This window comes from Papaver somniferum, unplaced genomic scaffold (assembly GCF_003573695.1).
Source record: "Papaver somniferum cultivar HN1 unplaced genomic scaffold, ASM357369v1 unplaced-scaffold_150, whole genome shotgun sequence".
Classification (NCBI taxonomy): domain Eukaryota; kingdom Viridiplantae; phylum Streptophyta; class Magnoliopsida; order Ranunculales; family Papaveraceae; genus Papaver; species Papaver somniferum.
Genome location: NW_020624377.1, coordinates 1,038,268 through 1,059,620, shown reverse-complemented (window position 1 = coordinate 1,059,620; position 21,353 = coordinate 1,038,268). Strand labels below are relative to the sequence as shown.

The 21,353-nt window shown below is 36.6% G+C and overlaps 1 protein-coding gene and 1 pseudogene across 5 annotated transcripts; one reads left to right on the top strand and one right to left on the bottom strand.

Annotated features, from left to right (window-relative positions):
- The first annotated feature begins 13,731 nt into the window (after positions 1 to 13,731).
- Positions 13,732 to 18,859, top strand: LOC113335854 (endoglucanase 9-like). 5 transcript variants are annotated; one of them, XM_026581877.1, is made up of 9 exons: positions 13,732 to 13,839; positions 14,640 to 14,782; positions 14,863 to 14,947; positions 16,420 to 16,505; positions 16,593 to 16,888; positions 17,141 to 17,611; positions 17,711 to 17,846; positions 17,930 to 18,102; positions 18,182 to 18,733. In XM_026581877.1, exons 4-9 carry the CDS (start codon positions 16,484 to 16,486, stop codon positions 18,587 to 18,589), a joined length of 1,506 nt encoding a protein of 501 aa, XP_026437662.1. In that variant the 5' UTR covers positions 13,732 to 13,839; positions 14,640 to 14,782; positions 14,863 to 14,947; positions 16,420 to 16,483; the 3' UTR covers positions 18,590 to 18,733. The 5 variants fall into 5 exon arrangements, with proteins under 5 accessions (XP_026437662.1, XP_026437666.1, XP_026437665.1 ...); XM_026581881.1 differs by having other exon boundaries at positions 13,734 to 13,839; positions 14,675 to 14,782; XM_026581880.1 differs by lacking the exon at positions 13,732 to 13,839 and adding an exon at positions 13,893 to 14,199.
- LOC113335887 lies at positions 18,766 to 20,449 on the bottom strand (annotated as a pseudogene).
- Positions 20,450 to 21,353: the final 904 nt, after the last annotated feature.

Sequence of the window (21,353 nt, the reverse complement as noted above, 5' to 3'; positions counted from 1 at the left end):
GGACCTAGGTTTTTGATGTTCTATGCTTCGGATTTACACTTGTTATTTTGAGAATCTACTTGTTGCAATAGTTAGAATCAACTTGAACGAGAAAATTGCACAAATATAATTATTGGGATTAAATCACTTTCAACTTGGAAAATAGTGGAATCTTAGCCTCAGCGTTCTTTTAATATTGATATCATCTTTGGTTGAGTTTGTGACAATTTTTAGTTTGTTTTCTATTTTAGTTTTAGAATTTAAGTCTATATTTTATCCTTCGCAAGTCTGAGAATCGAACCACTTTTACCACTATCTATAAACCACATCAGTCGTCAACAGATATTGGAACATAAGGTTCGTGAAGATAGGAGTTAATATCAACAAACCGTTTTGGCTGGTGATGTCGAACCAGGGCTTTCTTAATTTCCAAGGACCTTAAAATGCAAGCCTTAATATCACGAATCTCCTTTCTTACTTCCTTAAACTTATAAAGAACATCGATAAACTTCTGAGAGTTAGAAGGGACATCCCTTGACTTTCTTGTATTCCTCCTTTTTCTTTTCAAGGACGGAGTTACTGGAGATATCTCTTTTTTCTTGATTGATGCCTTAACAATCATGTTGACATCCTTTCCATCCAAAGACATGATGCTTATGAGGACATCTATAACCAACTGATTTTTGTGATTGGAATTCACAATCTCAACAAGCAGTCTTGTAATATAAATAATATCAAAGAGGAAAAAGGAATGTAGGGTTCGAAACCTTTAAACAGGTTCGTGGACGTCCAACTCTAAACCCTATAAAGAGTAGAATTGTCGAAAATAACCCTTCCTTTTATTTGATAGACAGAAAAGAATAAACCTAAGAAAAAAACTTTTCTTAAAGCCTGTGCGTTCACAACCTTGTCTCTTTTGATCAGGCACATGAGACAAGATTTCCCAAGCAACACAATTAATTTGTATAGTGGTGAACAACAATTTGTCCACCAATTTCCTCTTGAGAGGAATCTTCTGACCTCTGTCCATCAAAACGATTTGACCATGCCTTTTTCTCAAATGGTCTTGTTTTGTCTTTAGAAACTAACTTATTAGACGAAGATAGAATTCTACATATCTCAGTTGTCTTCTGAGCAAGTTTAAGCTTCCTTGCTAACTGATTTGCTCTTCGTGGAATTTTGTTGGCGTTCCTCAATTGATGTTTGTACTTGTAACATATTGATAGTTCATGACCCTTCTGAGAACAAAACGAGCACGTCAATCTTGGATAATAATCAGGCATCCGTGGTGCAGCTGCAGCTAAACACAAGGTAGATCCTGAAACATTACAGACAGAGTTTCCAAAGGATGGGTCAATTGATTCTTCCAGCTTGATTGGCTTCTCATCTTCACCGAAACCATCAAGATTGATATATGTATTGCTATAGTTATCAAAAGCAATGTTTTCACATAGAAGACCGACACTTGATTTCCTATCTTCATCAGAATTATATATTTCAGACATTTCATCAAGTGTTACAGCAAGACCTTTGTTCCCAGTGTATTTTCTACGATTTGGGCACTCGTTTGCAAAATGACCAAAACCATTACACTTAAAGCACTGTGGCATATCATCGTCATCAGCCTCGTCAGCGTCCCTATTTTTAGGAGGAATGCGATTGTGAGGTTTATCAGACGACTTAGGTTTGTCTCTTGAAAACCGTTTACTTCTCTTCAATAGAAGTTCCCTAAACTGTCTTGTGATCAAGGAGACTGATTTGTCAAGATCTTCATCCGAAAAGTCACCCTCAGACTGATCATCCTCAGAGACATAAATGCTTTTACTCTTATCAAGTAATTTAGTGTTCCTCTGTGCTTTGAAGGCAACATCCTTACCGATTTTGGATGTATGATCATGATCAAAGATCTTTAGCTTTCCAACCAAAGTATTTATGGAAATATTATCAAGGTTATTTCCCTCAACGATGGCATGCTTCTTAGACTCGTATATGGATGGCAGCGATCTGAGAATTTTCATCACAATGTCCTTTTCAGGAATAGTCTTACCCAATGCAAAAGATGCATTAACAATTTCAGACACTCTGTGATTAAACTCATTAAATGAATCTTCATCTGCCATACGAAGGTTCTTCCAATCTGAATTAAGGTTTTGAAGCCTAACTTCCTTTTCACTGGAGTTTCCCTCGAATACGGTTTCTAAGATATCCCAAGAATCTTTAGACCGAGTGCAATGAGACACATGGTGCTGAAGATTTGGGGTAATGGCATGTATGATGGCATTCAAACCGTCGGAATTTTTCTTTGCAGCATTTATCTCAGCGATTCACCAATAGGTTTGGGAACGTTTACATCTCCAACTGCCACAACGGGAGCATCATATCCATTAACAACATATACCCATGATTGAAAATCACGTGCTTGAAGAAAAGCTCTCATAGCAAATTTCCACCACAAGTAATTAGAGTCATCGAAGGCTGGTGCTACGTTAATAGAGATAGCACCTTTGTCCATAGATTCAGATCGCTACAAACACAGACTTGTAAGGTGTTGAACGGGTTTGCCTGCTCTGATACCAATTTAAAAAGCGGGGGTCTAACAACACCACCCAATATTTCGCTTAGCAATCTGGATGGACAAACTCCGAAACACTTTCTAGAGAATCAACTAGATATTCAGACTCAACTAGGTAAAAGTATCTCAAGGAGTTAATATCTCTCTTTTATTTTGATTTACTCAAGCTAATAGAAATCAGCGAGTCATAATCAAACATAAGGAATAAATTGGACGGTACCAAAGACCAATGTCCAAGGATCAATCAACGATAATCAACAACCAAAGGTTGGATTAATCTAATTGATGATCTAAACGCGCAACCTGTATTATTTCAATTATAAAGATAAACAATATAATGTGGAAACTGAAATAACACAGATACCAGAAATTTTGTTAACGAGGAAACCGCAAATGCAGAAAAACCTCGGGACCTAGTCCAGATTGAATACACACTGTATTAAGCCGCTACAGACACTAGCCTACTCCAAGCTAACTTCAGACTAGACTATAGTTGAACCCAAATCAATATCCCACTAATCCAAGGTACAGTTGTACTCCCTACGCCTCTGATCCTAGCAGGATATTGCGCACTTGATTCCCTTAGATGATCTCAACCACAATTAAGAGTTGCTACGACCCAAATCATAGGCTTTAACAATAAACAAATCTGTCTCACACAGACAAGTCTATCAAAGGATCAATCTGTCTCCCACAAAAAAACCCTAAAAGTTTTTGTTCCGTCTTTTGATAATAATCAAGGTGAACATGAGCCAATTAATAATCTGGTCTTATATTCCCGAAGAACAGCCTAGATTAATCAATCACCTCACAACAATCTTAATCGTATGGTAGCGAAACAAGATGTTGCAGAATCACAAACAATGAGACGAAGGTGTTTGTGATTACTTTTTATATCTTGCCTATCGGAGAAATAAAACAATCTCAAGCCAATCAATATGATTGTACAACTACGATAAAAGTAGTATCAGTCTGGCTTAACAATCCCAATGAAGTCTTTAAGTCGTTAACCTGGTTTAGAAGAAGAAAACCAAAGGTTAAAGTAGAATAGACTCTAGAACGCAAACTAGTATCACACGTAAGGTGTGGGTATTAGTTTCGCAGAGTTGCTAGATGTCCCCTTATATAGTCTTTCAAATCGGGGTTTTTCCTTAGTTACAAAGCAATCAATATTCACCGTTAGATGAAAACCTGATTTAGATTCAAGCTAATATTTCTCAACCGTTAGATCGAAAACTTAGCTTGTTATACACAAATGACTGTATGCTTCTAGGTTTGTTAACCGCACCCAGACGTGTACATTGTTGGTTCAAAAATAGTCTAACCAAAAGGTTAACCATATGAGCGTTTCATACCAACCATGTTCTTCTTCACCATAACTAGCTCAAATGACTCAAATGAACTAGTTAAGAGAGTTGTTCAATTGCAAGGAAATCTTATGTAACTACACAAGACACAATTGAAGTAAAGATGATTTGATTCACTCGAATCGGTTTATGAACTTTAATAGCCACGGTTTGCAAAAGCATTCCTTAGTCTTTTAAGATTAAGTTCATAAATCATCTTTAGATATATAACCTTCTCAAGTTCGCAGACTAGGTTTGCGGACTTAAGACACCGGACAGAGTTTACAAACTACATAAGAAATTCTCTGGATGAGAACTTCGCCGGTTCGCGGACTTGGATCACGCAAGTAGTTTGTCAACTCCAGCAGAAATTCTCGGGTTTGAGAACTTCGGCAGTTCGCGGACTTGACACTTGCCATACTTCCAGTTCTCTTGATCAACAAAGTTCGAGAACTTCGGTTCAAGGAATCCATTGGTTATGTAATCTAAACTTTCATTCCAATCATCGAAACATTTTTAGAGGTCGTTATATAGTTGTTACATCATTTCTCGTCAAAGTAATTTCCAAAGTGATTGAAATATTCATGACTTTCGTCACTAGGTAAAGATAAACTTGGTCGAAGCGAAAAGCTTACCAACACATATTTCGAGTTATAGATAGGCTAGGTATACTCGGCTCGAACTATCAAATGTGTATAATCTAGTCTATATATATAACATACGACTTTTGTCTCAAAGAGTAAGAGATATAATAGATAGACTTTTGAGTGACAGATAAGTTCAAGTTTCCACATACCTTTTTGTCGAGAAGTTCCACCGGTTCCTTGAGTAGATCTTCTACTTGTATGATGAATTGCCATGAAGTCTTTGAGCTCAAGTACACTTACTATCCTAGTCCGAGACTTAGCTATAAGAGACTAGAAATCAAGACTTATAGTTTTGATCACTAACATTGGAAAACATGCTTGAGATATCAACGCATGCGAGTTTGACCGAGCGGTGCTCTAACAACAAAGGCCTGACTTATGTATTGGTATGACTTTTATTAGCGGAACAGATCTTAAGTAATCACCTGAGATGGTATGATCAGGTTTGTGATTTTATGTCTAACCAAATATGGGAGAGGGGAACCGATCCTAGTAAGAGGTGCAGTACATCACAAAGGGGAAATGATCCTTGTATGAGGTGCAGCAAGGTTTATAGCAGAAAGGGGAACCGATCCTATGAACATGTGCAACACGTTTTTAGGCAAAGGGGAACCGATCCTATGGATATGTACAACACATATAAGTTAGATACCATATATATGTGAGGAACCGATCCTAGTACCTAGTCAACCGAATTTTGGAAAGCTAGTGTGACTATGCACAATACTCACATGGAAGGTAGAACCGAAACTTGTTTTGGTAGAACCGATAAACCCATGATTGTGATTGAATGTTATTTGATCAATCGCATAGTTCTTGAAAGTCAGATGAACCAATTCAAACTTGTTTGGAAGTGTGGAAAATCAGTTTCAAGGTTGTAAGTTTGAAAGAGAACTTACAAAGTAAGGATGTCGACATACTTTCAACATGTGCTATTAATGTTTATTATTTAATTGTTCAAAGTTATTCCTTAATAGCTAAGGGAAGAGAATCCCAGGATCGAAACATAAATAATTTAAGAATCTTTTAATTAAGGTATTTAACTTCATTTTGTAGGGAAATAAGGATTAGTAATGTGCGTTTACTAATTAGAGATTTTCCGAGAGATTTCGATCATTATTTTTGGACAGAGAATTTCCAGGAATTATGAAAACAAAATTTATGTTTTAATGAATATCTTGAGAATATTTTCGGTTTTGGAAATTCCTTGGTGTCCAAACTTCCTTGTCTATAAATACTTGAAGTTTGCCTTTCTAGCAAACTAATCCTTCGTAACAACAAGCTTCCTCTTTGTTGTGTTGTTACTGGTGTAGCCGCCTATTCGGAGAGGAGAGTAACCTAATTAGGCGAAATCTCTTACGGCCGCTCAGTTTAAAGTCTTTTTTGGGATTGAGAAGCTCTAGCGTGTACCGTTGGTGGGAAACTAGATAATTGAGGTTTATCTTTTGTTTTCATTGATTTGATTGACTAACAATGGTTTAACTTTGATTGCACCTAGTTTGTTTATGCTTGAGAATCTTCTCTTCTGATATAAGATTCACTCAAACTAGTTCAGATTTTCGACATGGATCTTTAGACTGTTGTTAGTTCTAAAGACGATCTTGTGATAATCCATTATTAACAGACCCCGTTCTGTGCGTGATTGATCACAAGAGATTCAAGTGATTGTGTGCAGGTTATTATTGAATATCTAAGAAGATCTGAAGAAAAAGAAGATATTGAAGATTTCTGATTTGTGGGTTCATAATATTTGGTGTGCAGAATACTTGTTTCGGTAAAAGAAGATCCAATTAATAATTGGTTTCCTTGTGATAGATTGGATTGATTAATTGAGTAGATCGGCATCGACACAATTCTTTGGATTAATAGTGTTGTTGGTTTAATATTAAATGATTTCTTAGGTAATTGAATATAATATAGATCTAAGGACCTGACGAAGGAGTTTATGTTAAGATAAACAGAAGAGCCTTTGTCCAACTCATATTACTTGATTGAAGAGAGTCGATACCAAACCGATTTGTTGTTCCTTTACTATTTGGAATACGAACCAAAGGAATTGTTCCAAGTACGTGACTAAGGTCGGAGGCGTGGGAATACAGACGGAACTAGGTGAACTATAGGTTTAGTTTCTTGGTCTCAACTATACGAAGTTAGGTTTAATTTTGTGTAGCGGTTTAATTCTGAGAGTATTCAATTCAGGACAAGGTCCCGGGGTTTTTCTGCATTTGCGGTTTCCTCGTTAACAAAATATTTCTATGTCATTTACTTTATATTTCCACATTATAATTGTGTTATTATAAATAAAGTAAATTACACAAACGTCAATTCCTATTTACTTGATAAGTGAATCCTATTGTGTTTGGTTAAGTCTGAACCTTTTTATCAAGTAACATACTTCGTTGTTGTATAATTGTCTCGATCTCGTATCCATAGAATATCACATGAAGTGTGAACCGATTAGTTGTATTGTCTCGACTCAGTCCATAGACAATCACTTTCGGAGAAAGGACTTAAAGGTAGGAAATGTTTTAGCTTGAGGTATATTTGGGTACCCTCGCCTTTTCACAAACCCCAGTTATCCTTCTTAAAAAACACAAGAATAAAATTCTCATAAGAAGTTTCTCTAGACAAAATCAAAAAAACAACATTTAGAAGACAGTTGATAAAGTGCAAGTACTAGTCATCATCTTCATCATCAGAGACCATAAGAGTGGCTTGAATTCTATCCATGTCATCCTTGATTTCTGGAAACTTGGTAGCAATCACAAGTAATTGTTCTTTTACACACTTTACCTTGGCAATGATCTTATAAACACCTTTGAGAATTTGATGAAGAAGATTCATGGAGGTGGAATAACATGTGCCATCAAGTGTGTCGCTTCTTTGTATCTTGCAAGCATTTTCCTTCATACATTTGAAAGTACAAGGCCGGACTAGCTTAGGAGTTCTAATAGAGTTCCCAATCGGATCTATAGAGAAAATGCGACAAATTCGCTCAATCAAGCAAGGATATCCTACCTTCTTGTTGGAAGACGTCATCGACATCATTTGATATATGATAAACCCACAAATCGAGACCTTGAGTTCCCAAAACAATAAAATAGACCAACTCCGCAAACTCACAACTCCAACGAGAATTCTCAATCGTGGAGGGACAAATATTTGATATACCGAGTTTACCAAAGGACATCAAGGCAAGATTAAGATTATTAGTAGGAAACCTTCCTTCATTCCAAACAACACTCTTACCACAAAGACCAAGAGAGATGGTTTCATAAGAAGGTCTTTCATGACTAGGTCTTGGAAAGCGAAAACTTCCCAATGAAATATTAATAATTCTTGAAATAAAATCTCTTGTTACATGAATCCTTTTTCTATTAACCATGGTCTTGAATTCCATGTCGTCATGATTAACATCATAGATGTTAGCACAGAAGATTCTTGTAAGAGTGTTAAAACTTTCACCAAGACCATCAAAGATGTTTCCAAGATTGAATTTTTCAAAAAAAATTAAATCCTCTTTATGTCCACTAGAAAAATCCAATTTCTTTTCTAGAATAAAACCATTAGATGAAATCCTTTCAAAAACTCAAGCACAAGAATCATTAACAGATCTAATCCTAAGAGAATTTTGGTTTATAGGAAAATTCATGCTAGAATATGAAAAGCTCAAGTTTTTTGAAACTCCTTTTGAAACTTTGAAATTCATCATGAGATCTAGAAATTGGAAAGAAAATAGGAAGAAACCACTTACTTGGAATGAACCTTGAACACCCATTTTTCTTATTTTTCTCCAAAGATGTTTTAATGGAGGAAATACATGAACCCTAGAACGTTCACGTACGCGGACAAGATGGGAGGAGGAGGAAGGTACGCGTACTCCTTCTTTATGTACCAACTAATGGGCTTGGACCCATTTCTGAACCGCGACCAACAAAGGGAATGTAGGACTTCCTTTGATGTTCACACATCAAGGTTGTGCAACTTGTGAAAAACACACAATTGTGTGAAAAGACGGTGCAGTAAAAAGCTTATTCAAGTATCCAAGGAGGAAAAAATAACATATTAACCCAAAAATACACAAATCAAACTATTTCTTGCCCCATCCCAAGATATATACAAATGGGGTAGTGCCAATCAAGTTACCAAGTGGCAAGGTGTGCAGAGAGATCCTCATGCACTATTTCTGGTTGATATTTGTGAGTAGTACCAGTGATGTAATCATAGTAATGATGATAATCAAGGTTAATAGAGCTTTCTATCTTCTTTTTCATATGACCAGAAAGGCGATTTTTCCGATATCTTAAACCAGTATCAACAACATGAGAACCCGTTTCATTGGACCTACTTGTGTTGATGATATATTTCTAGTTCGTACATCATGATTATATGATTTGACGTGTACCGAACTTTTATCGGAATGATTCTTTTTCTTAACTGAATTAAGCTTTTCTAAGAATCTAAAAACATTTTTAAATGCTCTAAATAGATATTTGTCAATTGATCCATCACGATAGTATTTCTCAAAAAGATTAAGAGTTAATCTAGTGAGATTCCATATCTTTGAGCGTAAAGATCATTTTTTTCAACCTTCCTGAAAAAGCGGGGGTCTAACAACATCACCCAATATTTCTCTTAACAATCTGTATGGACTAACTCCGAAATACTTTGCTAGAGAATCAACTAGACAGTCAGACTCAATCTAGATAAAAGTATCTCAAGGATTTAATATCTCTCTCTTGATTTGATTTTTACTCAAGCTAAAAACAATAACGAGTCTTTATCAAATAAAATGAATAACTTGGACGGTACCAAAGACCAATGTCCAAGGATCAATCAATATCAATCAACAACCAAAGTTTGGATTTTCAATTGATGATCACTAACAAACAACCTGTATTATTTCAATTATATAAAATATAATGCGGAAAAGAAATAACACAGACACCAAAAGTTTTGTTAAAGAGGAAACCGCAAATGCAGAAAAACTCCGGGACCTAGTCCAGATTGAATACACATTGTATTAAGCCACTACAGACACTAGCCTACTCCAAGCTAACTTCGGACTGGACTATAGTTGAACCCCAATCAGTCTCCCACCGATCCAAGGTACAATTGTACTCATACGCCTCTGATCCCAGCAGGATACTGCGCACTTGATTCCCTTAGCTGATCTCACCCACAACCAAGAGTTGCTGCAACCCAAAATCGCATACTTGATAATAAACAAATCTGTCTTACATAGAAAAGTCTATCAAAGGATAAATCTGTCTCCCACAGATAAACCCTAGGTTTTGTTCCGTCTTAAGATATGAAATCAAGGTGAACAGGAAACAATTGATAATCCGGTCTTATATTCCCGAAGAACAACCTAGATTAATCAATCACCTCTATACAATCCTTCCTGACTACACATGCGGTTTGTCGAGGAATCACAAACAGTGAGCCGAAGATGTTTGTGACTTCTTTATCTTGCCTATTGGAGAAATTTCACTATCTCAAGCCAATCAAAGATTGTACTCGTACGATAGAAGATGCAAGATCATATCACACAACTAAAATAAAAGTAGTATCGGTCTGGCTTCACAATCCCAATGAAGTCTTTTAGTCGTTAACCTGGATTTAGAGAATAAAACCAAAGGTTAAAGGAGAATCGACTCTAAAGAGCGCACTAGTATCACACAGACGTGTGGGGATTACTTTTGCACAATGCTAGATGTCTCCTTTACATAGCCTTCAAATCAGGGTTTTGCCTTAGTTACAAAGCAATCCATATTCACCGTTAGATGAAAACCTGATTTAGATTCAAGCTAATATTTCTCAACCGTTAGATCGAAAACTTAGCTTGTTACACACACTTGGGTAGACGTTTACTGGGTTTGTGAAAACCATGCCCAAACGTGTACGTGTATGTTGGTTCAACATAGTAACCCAAAAGGTAACCATATGAGCATTTCATATTAACCTTGTTCTTCTTCACCATAACTAGTTCAATTGACTCAAATTAACTAGTTAAAGATTTGTTCAATTACTATGTGATCTTATGTAACTACACAAGACACAATTGAAACAAAGATGATTCCATTCGATTGAACCGGCTCATGAACTTTATAGCCACGGTTTGCATAAAGCATTCCTTAGTAATTTAAGTTTCATGTTCAGAGCACATCTTTAGATCATAACCACTTAAGCTCACAAACAAGTTCGCGGACTTAAGACAACCGGTGCAGTTTTCCAAACTCAGCAGAAAATCTCGGCAAGGAGACTTTCGCCAGTTCGCGGACTAGGTTCGCGGACTTACATGCAAACGAGTTGTTGGAAAATCCCAGCAGAAATTCTCGGTCGAGAACTTCCGTCAGTTCGCGGACTGGGTTCGCGGACTTGGCAAAGCCAATTCCTTCGGTTTTTCTTGATCAACAAAGTTCGAAAACTTCGGTTCAAGTAATACATGGTTATGTAATCTAAACTCTCATTCCAATCATTGAGACGTTCTCAGAGGACGTTATATAGCCGTTATTCACAGACCGTTTCACAAGTGATGAAATGACTTGATATGACCATCACTTTTTAGTTCAAAGGCAAGGCAGCTGAGAACAAGAGGTGCTTTCCTAATTTATCTTGTAGGATCTTGGCATCCAAGTTGGCTACTTGTATTTCATCCTGGTTTCGAGGTTTTATGTGGGAATGCTAGATTTTGGATTGGCTACTTGGATATAGTTTTAATGTTTTAGATTTTCTTATACAAGCTTAGTGGCCCGAAGGAATAACTTGCATCATCATCCCACTCGAGTAATGAAAAAGTTGGAGGAGGATATTTTGCTTGGATGGTCATGGAACGGGTACGGTGGTGCTCAATAGCTATTGAATCATTTTGGAGGAGAAGTTGTTGTCCTTGTTCCCCAAATCTTTCACAGTCGTCCCTGGCTTCAAGCTTACTGGATGGATAGTGTTTCAAATACAGATCGAAATACCGCACTTTCAGATTCCTATCATATCTGGAGTAAAAAAAAATTGGTTACTTTTTCAGTTGGCAAAATTGCCCCTCCATGATTTTATTCTTTCGTTTGCCTATCCGTGGTAAATTCTGAGAACTTGAAGGGCAAATAGGTACTCCTTGTTATATCTACACAAAATCGTTTTTATCACCGAAACACCTTCACCGCCATTACATACCAGGCCTCCTTCAGCTTCATCTTCTCCCACACAAACCACCACCATTACACCATCATCCCCAACACCACTTCCTTACTCTCTTCTTCTTCTTCGAATTGTTGTTTCTCAGCCTCAATTTTGTGCCCTAACTTAATCGTAACAGCAACTCTTCTCAACTCTCCATGTGATTTTTCGACTTCAACCTTCTCTTCTGTTTGCTTTTCTTCAATTACATGCCCTAAATTGATATATCCATCTATTCTTCTTTCTTTACTGTTGCCTTCACCACCACCATTACCCTCCTCCGCCACCACCGTTAATAACAAGCGTACTACTGGAATTAAAAATTAGTATGCATTGAAATTGGATTTGTCAAAATTGGTCTTCGATTTCAATTCATACTAATTTCGTTTTCATATAGCAGATATATTAGGTTTATGATAAGATGATCCAAAGATGGAATCATACATTCAGAATTGATATTTCTTAAAAAAAAAATATTATATAGAGTTTCTGGAATGGGAAACCATGTAAAAAATGACATTCGATATTTCGAACAAAAAAAAATTATTTTGAAACAAATGAGTTTGTGCAGTAATGAAGCTGCAAGCACAGAAACATCTTGTGCAAGATTACCACCATTTACAGTACCATCGTAGAAACAGGCTAAAACGTATGAGTACGAAATTAGTGGAATTGGGATTCAATTAATAAGATATACTAAACGTATATTTGGAATAAGAAAACTATTTTGGAAATAAATTCCATTTCTTATATGGCAACAAATTCAATAAAATCCGCTTGACAACTCATAATGACGAAATACTGAGTTTGAATGAGAAAACCAAAAATATAATAGATTTCGAAGATATGGAATATAATCCGTATTTGGAATGAAAAGTGATCTTCGGAAATGGGAGGATATCAGAAAACTTATCGTTTTCAAAATTTAATTGATATGAAAGATAGCCAGGCAACTAGGATTACCCGTAAGAACATGAACTCCAAAAAATGGAATATTGAGTTTAGTTTTTGAAAAGAAAATGGGATCAGGACCATTCTGTGTGATTAATCTGATCGCCTATTAAGGGAACAGTTCAGAGTCCATGAAAATTAATGGACTAGAACATATATGTATCAGATAATGCTGATCTTAAAGAGAAGATAATGAGCAAATAATATTCGATAAAAGAGAATACAAATGTACTGATATGTTGGCTGCCAACATAATATCGGTCAACAATGACTTAGATAATTAACGGGGTTACCGTATGTGATATGAAATCCAAGAATCATATCCTGAATATTTATGAAGATCAATCCAGGAAAATCTGAACTGGAGCAACACAGATTTTTTTGACAATCAGTGCTAACTTGTTGCTAATGAAGACAAAGAAATAATGATTTGTTCTTTTCTTTTACTCATACTGAACAAATGCTGATGAAAAATGAGATAGACATAAAACCAATAAGGTTTGTCATGTGAGAAGAAAAATTGGGAAAAATCAGTAACACACTGATTTTAGCATTGTTGGAGAAGCTAATCTCCAAGAAACTATGGCTAACGATTTGTGTAGTGGTTGAAACCCATGAAACACAAACGAAAATTGCGGAAGCGATTGTTACTAAACATTATAATAATGATGATGTTATTGTTAGGTAGAATAGAGAAAGCAATGGAAAAAAAAGATTTTTTTTTTTTTACTACTAAACATCATCAATGAGAAAAACAAAAACAAGGATCTTTTCCTGCTCTCTACCATATTAGGTTTATGATAAGGGAGTAAAAATTATAGATCGATAGAGAAGACATTTACATTTACATTGTAAATACTGAGAGGTTCTACATTTACATTGTAATTCCTATTTATAGGAATGATAAGGTTATTAGTAAACCCTAAAACCTAGAAGATAATAACAAACTTAACGTATCTTGACTAGGAAATCTCACTAGAGTAAACAGATGTACTAGCTAGATTAAAATGACTTGGTCTTTTAAATATCTTTGACTTTATCTTCACTAGGTGCACGACTACAGTCTTCACGGTCACCTCGCTCGGTTATCTTGTATAGGGCTAGATATTCCAACAAGATACAACTTCATATCTCTGTCAAATTTTCACGATCTTCTTCAAAGACATTGGTAACAACTACTTCCACAATGGGTTAATTGAAAATTTTGCTTACCGACTTCTTTTACATTTTTCTTTCTTTTAGATCTATTACAACTGAAGATTTAGTCAAGTTTTAAGGTTGTCAAGATTGGTTGTTTGTAAAAAATGCATAACAGAATTTTAGTAAGATAAATTGATCAAGTAGAAACGTGATAATGGAATCTGCGACCTTGTGAAATGAATGCAAGTTTTAGGGGTAAAAAAATGTATGACCAACTAATTAAGAAATCATCTTAGATGAAATCTTAATGAAGATTTAGTCAAATTTAAGGTTGTTTGTATAAATGCCCAACAGGGTATTGGTAGTAATACTAGTATACAGATATCAGGTAAGAATGTACATTTGAATCCTAAGTTTAAGAACAATGCTAATAAATGCCGAATTCTGATTCTCAGCATTTGGATGCACCATGGGTTTTTAGCCTATTTTCTTTGGTTTTGCACAAGTCAGGTTTCGCAATCTCTCATATTTGTTCTGGACAGTTATTAGATATGACTTTTAGATTGGGTAAAGTAGACTGAAACCGCTAGCCAAAGCCTGACTCAATGGTTTTGGTGTCTCTATAGTTAGAATAAGAATATGTTAGAACCTTTGCTTAATCTTGTTAAACGATATTCTTATATGGTTCAAAGACATTCTCATCTACGTCATTGAGAGTGTTCATGAGGCAGAAATTTACATCAAATTTAAGTTGTAAAGATTACAAGCTGTTAACGTTAACTGTTTGTGTAAATGTCTAAGAGAAAATCATTATTGCATCTCTCACAGGGCTATAGATAACCAGTGGTATGTGGTTGGTGCAGATGTGATGGGTGTTCTAGCATCTCTATCAAATCTGCACTAAATGAAGCGAGCCAACAGTCACCGGTGCATGACGCCTGATTCTCCAGTAACGCAAGTTTGAGTAAATTGTAGGCTCCATGTAATCCCTTTCGGATTGTTTATTATTAATTGGATTTTTCTGGTTTCTGACTCAGTTTTGTTCTCACAGGGCATGATACTAGCCGCAGATGTTATGAAAATGAAGGGAAAGGGGAAGGGTGCACTTGGCAGGAAAGCCATTAATTTGAATTCAGGTATTTAGTTGCTAAGCACCTCTATCCCATTACACATTTAAGTGCATTTCTTCTTTTACAAAATCCCAAAGTTACTTCATAGGTCTGTCCTTATGAATTGTTCTTTTTTCTTTTTCATGAAGCTTAGTGGACAACAGAATGCTTAGAAGAGCCAGTGGTTTCACATATCACTAAACCCATCTTTTGCCAATTTAGTTCGTAGATTTATACTTAATATTAATACTTAAAGATTATAAAAAAGTTATTCTTTTGACAAAAGAATCCACCAGTATATGTTAAAATTCTCTTAGTCTTGGATTTAAGGTTCAAAGCATCTGTATTGGCTGTTTGTGGTTATTAATTACGCCTTTGCATTGGTTCTTTATGTGTGTTTGTCAACTATGTACCAGATGATGAATGATGAAATTTATTTATCTTGCACCTTTTTTTCGTATCTTTTTTTTTTCATTCAGATTTTATTAATATAAAACACAATCCCATTATGTTTGGCTAAGAAAATCTTCAAGTACTCTTTTTAGATAATAAATTCTTTCGCCACAAATTCTAGGAATCAACACGCCCGTTAGTTACCATGAAAACGAGACTTTCTTTGGTTTGCAATAATGTGAAAGTTAAGTTGCAAGGCTGTTCGGTCTGGCAACAGCGCTAGCACTTGTCTTGCCTTTGCGCGTGTGTATGAGAGAGAGTAGGGTATGTAAGATTTGAAAACCTAGGTGTTTAATGATTTTGGCTCAGCCTATAACTCACCATTACCTTTCTCACTTAAAGTCTTGAACCTTCAGTCTCGTTTCTCCACCCCCCCCCCCCCCCCCCCCCCACCCCACCCCCCCCCCACCCCCCCCCCCCTCCTCTAAATTATGAGTTATATCTTCCTATCATTTCTCTTTAACTAATTACTATGGGTTTTAATGTTTACTTAGTTAATTTACAGAGCTAAGATAGAGCAAAAATAAAAGTCAGTGATTGCTGCCTGGGTTATCATTGACTTTTGAGTCGTTAATGAAGGTGGAAACTATACTTAACTCCATTAGCAAGTTCTATAAACAATTGCTGCTCTCTAACACAATTAGTTATTGTGTTAAAGTATTATTAACATTCAATAATGATAAACAAGTAGCAACTTACTATCATATATAAATCATTTCCTCACTTCCTCCTCATTCACAGCATTTTCGGTCTCTCTCGGTTTGTGCTAAGTAAGAGAAAAGAGAAAAAAATATGGCAAATGCAGGAGATGACGATACAAGTAAAAATCCAAATGATTTTGAGAAAGCAAATTTAGATGAAGCACAAGAAAGTAGGTTATTAGGTGGTAGGAAGGAAAAATATGTTCATCTTGGCCGTACAATATGTGTTACTATTCTTGCTGTTGCTTTCATAGTTGGTCTTATTACATTCATTGTTCAAATTGATCCTCATGATCAGTCGGATTCTTCTCATGATAATGATGGTCTTATTGTATCCATTATCAGAAAGGTTATTCCTCGAAAGCAGCTTCAGCCTGATAAATACACTCAAGCTCTTCGTAAAGCTCTCATGTTCTTCAATGCTCAACGCTGTAAGTATTCTTCATTCAGAATTTAAATGGTTTTATTAATATGTTTGTTTGGTTCATTAATGTAATTCCATTTTCATATCTTCATAGCTGGACCTCTTCCTAAGCATAATAATGTTTCTTGGAGAGGAAATTCTGGTATGAAAGATGGGGTTATTGGCCACAATCTAGTTGGTGGTTTCTATGATGGTGGAGATGCTATCAAATTCAACTTCCCACAATCTTTTGCAATGACCATGTTGAGTTGGAGTGTAATTGAATACAGCGGCAAATACAAAGCTTCTGGTGAGCTTAACCATGTAAAGGAGATTATCAAGTGGGGTACTGATTATCTCCTTAAGACTTTTGATAATTCTGCTGATACCATTGACAGGATTTATGCACAGGTAACGAAATATCTCCTTAAACTATTTAGATTTTACAAAAGCAAATCCCGTTATGTATGGTACAGATCTTCAGCTCTTCTCAATGATTCATGTGCCGTGATTCTAGGTCTTGCATATTAAATTAAGGTTCCCAGTACTTTGGCACAAGCAACCCTAGCTACCCATGTTACTTTCACCAAGCTTGAGCCATTAATGTATATTTTGTTGAAGTCAACTCTAAAAACTAGTTGTTATTTAATTTATATGCCATAGGTTGGAACAGGAGACACTTCAGGATGGAGTAGAAGGATTGGTACTCCTAATGAGCATTGGTGCTGGATGAGGCCTGAGGACATGGACTATCCAAGGGATGTGCACGAGTGCCATCGATGCACGGATCTTGCAGCTGAAATGGCTGCTGCCTTAGCTTCTGCATCGATCGTATTCAAAGACAACAAGAAATACTCTAAAAAGCTAGTTCATGGTGCTGAGACTCTTTATAAATTCGCTCGGGATAAAAGAGGTAGATACACTGCTGATATTGCAGATGCTTCGATTTTCTATAATTCCACTAGTTACTGGGACGAGTTCATCTGGGGTGCAACGTGGTTATATTATGCTACTGGTAACACTTCTTACCTTGAACGCGCTACATCACGAGTTCTAGCAAAACATGCTGGTGCTTTCTCTGCTGGCGTTAATTATGGTATTCCTAGTTGGGAAAACAAACTTACTGGTTCTCAAGTAAGTCGATCATTAAGCTGAAATTAAGCTTTATAGAAATCCCTCGAGCCATCCGTAGTTGACAGTCTAATCCCTGTGACTTTTCCTTTATGTTTTTAGGTTCTTCTGAGCAGATTAAGAATCTTCTTGAGTCCTGGGTACCCGTATGAAGATATGTTGAGCACTTTCCACAATCAGACTGAAAATGTCATGTGTTCTTACCTACCTGTTTTCAGGAACTTCAAACGAACTAAAGGTACGTATGCTATATACTAGTTCCTCGTGTTTTCGTTATTTAACAAAAATCTTGAGTTTCATGTTATTTCTTGCCTATTGCAGGAGGTTTGATAAAATTAAACTATGGAGCTCCACAGCCACTTCAATATGTTGTCCAAGCTGCATTTTTAGCAAACTTATATGCCGATTATCTTGATGCTGCCGGTATACCAGGATGGTATTGTGGACCTAATTTCTTTACAACTCAACTAATGCATGATTTCGCCAAAACCCAGGTATGTACTTTCAGTTTGCTCTCTTCTTAGTAATTCGAGTAGGGTTCTGTCGGCTCATGTTTATGGTATCCTTTTGCAGATTGATTATATCCTTGGAAAGAATCCTCTGAAGATGAGTTATGTTGTTGGATTTGGACAGCGTTATCCAAAACATGTTCACCACAGGGCCGCATCAATTCCTAAGAATAAAATTAAATATACTTGTGAAGGAGGATGGAAATGGAGGGATACTAATAAACCAGATCCTAATACAATCATTGGAGCCATGGTTGGTGGACCTGACAAGCATGATGGGTTTCGCGACGTGCGTGCAAACTACAATTACACGGAGCCAACACTTGCAGGTAATGCAGGTTTGGTTGCTGCACTGGTCGGTTTATCAAGTAAAGGGAAAGCTGCGAATTCCATTGACATGAGCACAATGTTCTCAAAAGTACCACCAATGTTCCCTCCAATGGCACCTGGCCCAGCTCCGTGGAAACCATAATCTTGAATGGAAAAGGTTTACATTTCTTTAAGATCACTATGTTTCAGTTGTTCCTCTTCTAGATCTAATTTGGTGTCATTGTCAATTTTATGTACTTCTGGAACTAGTTGCCATAAAACACTAATAAAAATGTTATACTACAGACGGTAACTTTCTTAGAATAGCAAAAATGCATTTTAGGTTGGCAATTTCAATGAAGCCAGGTCCTGAGCCTCCAGAAGCTCCATTGTTTTATTCTTGTCTGCAATAGAAAGTTGGGTCCTTTTCTCATTATCGTTGGTGTCACCGCCATCATCTTCTGCTCCATAATCTAGTTCAATCACAGTGTCTTTTCTACGAGCTTCAGAATCCTGGAACTGGGAGGACTCTCCTGCTAGAAGATAATTTGGCTCTAACGGTATCATTTCTGATTCAATCGATGCCAACGCCTTCATTCTTGATCGGTCTCTATCTCTAGGGTAAGTACAATAGAGAAAGGAGTAAATGAGGCAACACAGTGTCATCGGAATAGCAATTGATGCATAAAGTGCCTTGGCTAGTGATGCAGCATTTCCTCTACCCATTTCTACCTCAACTGATTGACCTGATCCTTGAGGAATTGGTTTATATCCAAAAACATGCTGAGATAGAAGTCCGACTGCCGGAGGAGCAAAAGATGCTAATATGGATTCGAAAGTTCGATCCAAAGCGTAAATGCTTATCCGAGACCTCTCCGGAACTATCTCTGCAAATATTGGACTGCAGATAACATGTAAACTAGTAAAAGTCATGAACAAAAGTAGAGCTCTAAAAGAGAAATGCTAACAGAATGCGAATCTTACAAATTTGTAGCTGCACCATTCCATGATATGAAAAAACCCATGATGAACAACACCAATCCATGTGACAATGCAGTGGAGGGGTCTTCAGGTAAACCAAGCATCAAAATCCATGCAAGTGGGATAGCTGAACCTGAACTTATCTGAGACAAAATGATCCTGCCAGAATTCGGGAGACGAACGGAGAGTATATCTCCCATTTTCCCTCCAAAAAGTCCCCCAATAGAACCAGCAAATGTAAATGCACCCATGAATAAAGCTGTTTCTTTGTGGGAGAAACCAATAAGTTCTAACCACATTGGTGCGAACGACAAAGCTGACCATGGAATTGATCCACTAACACCCTGCGCAGCAATAATCTGGAAGGTGGGGATTTTTATCACGGATTTTGCTTCAAGAAGCAATTCCTTAAATTCCATCATCAACGATTTTCGTGGACTTGAATCACCATTTGTACTACTTCTGTTTACATACTGAGGATCTTTGGCAAACAATGGGACTAAAATTCCAACAATTGCACTTATAATTGCAAAAGATGAAATGAAATTCTCCAACCAGCAATACCCAAGAATGACGTCGGGGCAAGAAGAATAGACACAAGGCCACCAAGAATTGCCCCAAGATTCCCTGTTAGCTGAAGCCAACCAAACACAACACCACGGTTATTGTCATCAGTACAATCGGCAACAAGCGACTGAATGGCTGGTGTAACTATAGCTAGTCCGATACCGTTAAAACCACGTGAAATGGCCACCTGAAGGAAAGTGGTGGAGATGCCAGCCAGGAAAGTTGCAAGAGCCCAAAGGACAGCACCAAGAGCAATAACATGTGTACGATTATAACGAACGGAGAGACACATAGCTAGTAGATAACACACAGATTTAACAATAGAACAAAAAAGAGATAATGAACCTAAACCAGTCGGATCAGTATGTAGAGCTGCTCCTACTTCTTTATAAACACCTGGCAGTAAAGATTCATCGGCTCTTTCCATTATTCCTGCTAGATTCACCAGTATTAATGTTATTGTTTCTGGTTTCATCTTAAAATCATTCATCTCTCGATTTATAGGTTTAAGAGAAAACAGAGAAATTCATGTTCTTGTTTCGAATTTGTGAGTAAGAAACAGAGGAGATTCATGTACATTGGTGTGTGACCTGTTTGGAATTTACGGAACCGTTTGTAGGCGGAACTTGAACCCAGAAACTGTTGGTCGATAGATAAACCAAATAATGACACACAATACGATGTTTTTGAGCATGGATGTGCGATTCTGTATGCATTTTTAATTTATTTTTAACACTTATGGTGTCCCAAAAAAGGATAAGGGCACCAAAAAACTTCAAGATTAATGAGAAATTTGAAGGCAATTATGAGAATTTTTTGCGTATCTGACTATCGATTACCGCTGAATTGGCTTCGACGGGATTTTCAAATTTACGGCCAAGTTCAATTTTACCCCAAGTGGCAACGGATCCATGTAATTCAATCAACTCAGTGGCCAATAGTTATCTTTAGGCCACTAAGAGCATCTCCAAGAGAGGGTGGATATATTTATTTTTAGTGACACGATAGGATTTTAGACTCCCGTTTGGCATAAATCCATTTCCAATAGTAGGGACCTACAAGTTAGGAGGGACCAATTACTAAATATGAAGGTGTTCAAGAAAGTGTTATCTACACCTCCGGTTGCACCTCCACGTCATGTTTTTAACCAATTTTCTTTTAATCTAAAGAGTTAAAATTCTCACTGTTGGAGATGGTTTTTAAAATATGAGGTCCTATATTTACTCTATGTGTAGACCCCATAAATAAAATGACTAAATAAAAAATCCACGTAGGATTTTTTACACCTTCTGTTGGAGATGCTCTAAGAAAAGGCCAACAATATCAATGCAATTGACATGTAATTATTGTTTAAATAGAGCGAAAAATGGATCATTTGT